At 40.6% G+C, this 2957-nt stretch overlaps 1 protein-coding gene across 3 annotated transcripts; it reads right to left on the bottom strand.

Annotated features, from left to right (window-relative positions):
• Positions 1-841: 841 nt before the first annotated feature.
• LOC110314840 (alpha-defensin 10) lies at positions 842-1823 on the bottom strand. 3 transcript variants are annotated; one of them, XM_021189052.1, is made up of 2 exons: positions 1609-1823; positions 842-1047 (listed from the first exon to the last, which is right to left on the bottom strand). In XM_021189052.1, exons 1-2 carry the CDS (start codon positions 1778-1780, stop codon positions 938-940), a joined length of 282 nt encoding a protein of 93 aa, XP_021044711.1. In that variant the 5' UTR covers positions 1781-1823; the 3' UTR covers positions 842-937. The 3 variants fall into 3 exon arrangements, with proteins under 3 accessions (XP_021044711.1, XP_021044710.1, XP_021044712.1); XM_021189051.1 differs by having other exon boundaries at positions 938-1049; positions 1605-1780; XM_021189053.1 differs by having other exon boundaries at positions 938-1040; positions 1605-1780.
• Between the last annotated feature and the right edge of the window lie 1134 nt (positions 1824-2957).

Below are 2957 nucleotides of genomic sequence, written 5' to 3'. Positions count from 1 at the left end.
GAGGTCATCACCACTGCTTTCCTTTCATCAGGACACTGTTTTCCCTGAAGGAGTGTGCGATGATTTAGAGCCTGACTCTTAGCGCCCTGTACCATCAATGGAGAACCATGCTTCAGGAAATGCCTACTGACTTCTTTATTTGTCTTGGATATCTCTGCCAAGCTGCATTAAGCCCTTCAAAGCTGTAGGGTAAGTCAGTTGAGTGTACCTTGTAGAGCACACTGCAGTCATTAGACATGTACACTTTCTGTATAAGAAGACATTTTCTGTATAGAAACTGTATTTTTTCCTATATGATTCTAGACACTGCAGATTACATGCACATCATAGTGTGGGATCCCCTGCTTTTCATCCTACTCCTTCTGTCTCTTACTAATGTTTCTATTATTGATAAAAGTTTTCTCGACAGAGCCAAAAAATCACCTACTGTTTAGAAGCCTGAGGCATAATTCTGGTCTGGTTCATTAAAACTTCAACACTTGTTAAGGATACTGTTGCTTTCTAAAAAATACCATTTTATAACTGTGTAAACCTCAACCCAAAGTGGTAGTTTTTGTTAACATATAGGAAAGGTCTTTGAGAATGAGTCAAGACTACCTGTAGGCCGAGTAAAAAGTCAGGAGCAGCATATGTGAGGATGATAAGCAATAGGAGCTTTCTATACATTTTGTGTCTGAACCTTGAGTCATCCCTAAATTGTTATTATTTGGAGCCAGCATTTTTCAAGTAAAATATTAAAGCATTCATTTATCTACAAAGGTTTCCTTGAAGGTTCTGGTACTTTATATAGAGTCTTCACTGAGCCTTNTAGCATACATTGAAAGAATGTAGACATACAGGAAGCATATTGCAAACAATTTATTGACAAGTAGCCATCAGACCCCAGCATCAGTGGCATCAGAGCCCATGGTCATCTTGTCCTCTGCAGTCTCCATGTTCAGCGGCAGCAGAGCGTGTATATTAAATGACCCTTTCTGCAGGTCCCATTCATGCGTTCTCTTCCTTTGCAGCCTCTTTGTCTACAATAGCATACCAGATCTCTCAATGCTGGAGACACAAAAAGAATCAGGCATTAAGTTTCAAAATTGGCTGCATGTAATAGTGTGTGATTCTATGGGGATATGTGATAAAGCATGAATGTGCTTCGCGGGCCATAGTACAGTCTTCACAATGGATATCTCAACCAATAACACACTTCAGGGGTATTGGTCATGAACTTGAGAGCCATTCTAATGTGTCTGTAATTTCTGTGTTCCTTTTGTTACCATGAATACACTTTAGTATACTCTTAAATTGATTCAAAGCTCCTTTACACAAAGAAAAATTTCTACTAATACCCAAGAGTAGTCCTGTTCTAGAAGCACCTACTCAGAGTATTGGAGTACTCTGATTGTTGAAATTCCTATGTGTATCTTTCTACAGTAGAAGCCTTTTGAGAAACAAATTCAATTAGAGTTACTTTACTCCCACTGATACTGTTATGAACATAAAAGGAATTAAAATAGAGTTGCCAAAGGAGCCACATTATTGTACCAGGATTCTAGGGCTCATCTTCATCCCTCCCTCAGGAGACTGCAAGCATCCATCACATTGGGCACCAGTACTCACATTCTTCTTGAAGAGAAGAGCCTTCAGGGTCTCCAAAGGAGACAGACACAGCCTGGTCCTCTTCCCCTGGCTGCTCCTCAGCTGTAGTCTCTTCATCTGTGTTTTGGATAGGATCAGCCTGGACCTGGAAGGCCAGCAGGACAAGAGCAGAGAGGAGGACAAGTGTCTTCATGGCTGGGAGTCACCTGGAGGATTGGTGAGCAGGAGCCCAATGTGTGGAGAGTGAGGACTCAGCCTGCATTTATAGGGCAGAGATGGGTACCCCCTGAAAGAAGGCACTCATTGATGGGAACTGGGAGAGGCTGTTACCCTCAAGTTCCCTTTGATCTTCCCCTGTCCTCAAGGCTACCATCCTGATGTTGCTGTTTGTGTTCAGTGACACCACCCCTCCCACTGATAATGATTAAAGGGCCTTGCTATCTTCACCTGTTTTCCATCTGCTTGAGTATTTACCTCTCAGTGGTTGGGGAAGGAAACAGCTGGGGACTGCCTAATTTAATAAGCTCATAGAACAAAGGATTTTTATATTTTATATTTGGAGCCTGTGTTTCTCAGAAAGTCCGGATCTGACCTTTATCATGTGGACTGTAGAGTCAGTTCTTTGCCTGATTCAGGTATTATCCATTATCCTCATGAGTGGTAACTTTATGAAGGCCATTATAGAGAAAGTAGGATTGCCTTATTGTGCCCCTAGTCAATTGAGTTTAAGAGACTGACTTTCTCAGATCACAGCTATAGCATATATTTCTGTAGAAGCCAAAGTGGCAGAACACATCACACAAGAGTGTNGTCCAGGAGCATCTCCATACTTGGGACCCTCATGTCATGCAGCATTCCACATTTCTGAGACTCTGGAGTGTTTTTACTTTCAGAAAATGAGTACTGATCTACAAGAAATGACATCCACAATGTAGAGAGGGTCATAAGCTAGTACCCAATCTTAAGAAGTGTTATCACCTCATACATGACGACTGTTCTCTATGTGTTTCATCCCATTTCTCACAGTACATACACACCAAAAGGTACAGAACTTCCTGCAATTCTCAGTCACTGTATGGAGTCCCCCTGTCAAAAGTGCCAGCTCATATTTATGTGCTAATTAATACTATTTATTTGTTAAAATATTTATATATACAGTTCTGTACAATAGTTAGCTAAGCAGTGAGAATAGTATTTTACACACATATAGAACTTCACATATACACACACACACACACACATACACACACACATATACATGTATAATGGGACATGACCTTTTGAATACTTCTGTAGACTCTGATTCATGAGTTAAAAAGCACACCTTATATTTCAGATACATTATTGTCTTTCCTGATCATCATACAATT

Source organism: Mus pahari, unplaced genomic scaffold (genome assembly GCF_900095145.1).
Source record: "Mus pahari unplaced genomic scaffold, PAHARI_EIJ_v1.1 scaffold_6284_1, whole genome shotgun sequence".
Classification (NCBI taxonomy): Eukaryota; Metazoa; Chordata; class Mammalia; order Rodentia; family Muridae; genus Mus; species Mus pahari.
The sequence above is the reverse complement of the archived record's forward strand: the minus strand, read 5'-3'. Positions and strand labels throughout refer to the sequence as shown.

Excerpts from the sequence above, each read along its gene's own strand:
- LOC110314840 (XM_021189051.1), bottom strand. The coding sequence starts at position 1,780 with ATGAAGACACTTGTCCTCCTCTCTGCTCTTGTCCTGCTGGCCTTCCAG. Across the intron at positions 1,050-1,604 it reads TCTCTTCAAGAAGAATGTGA|AGCATTGAGAGATCTGGTAT; the intron begins GTACTGGTGCCC and ends TTTTGTGTCTCC.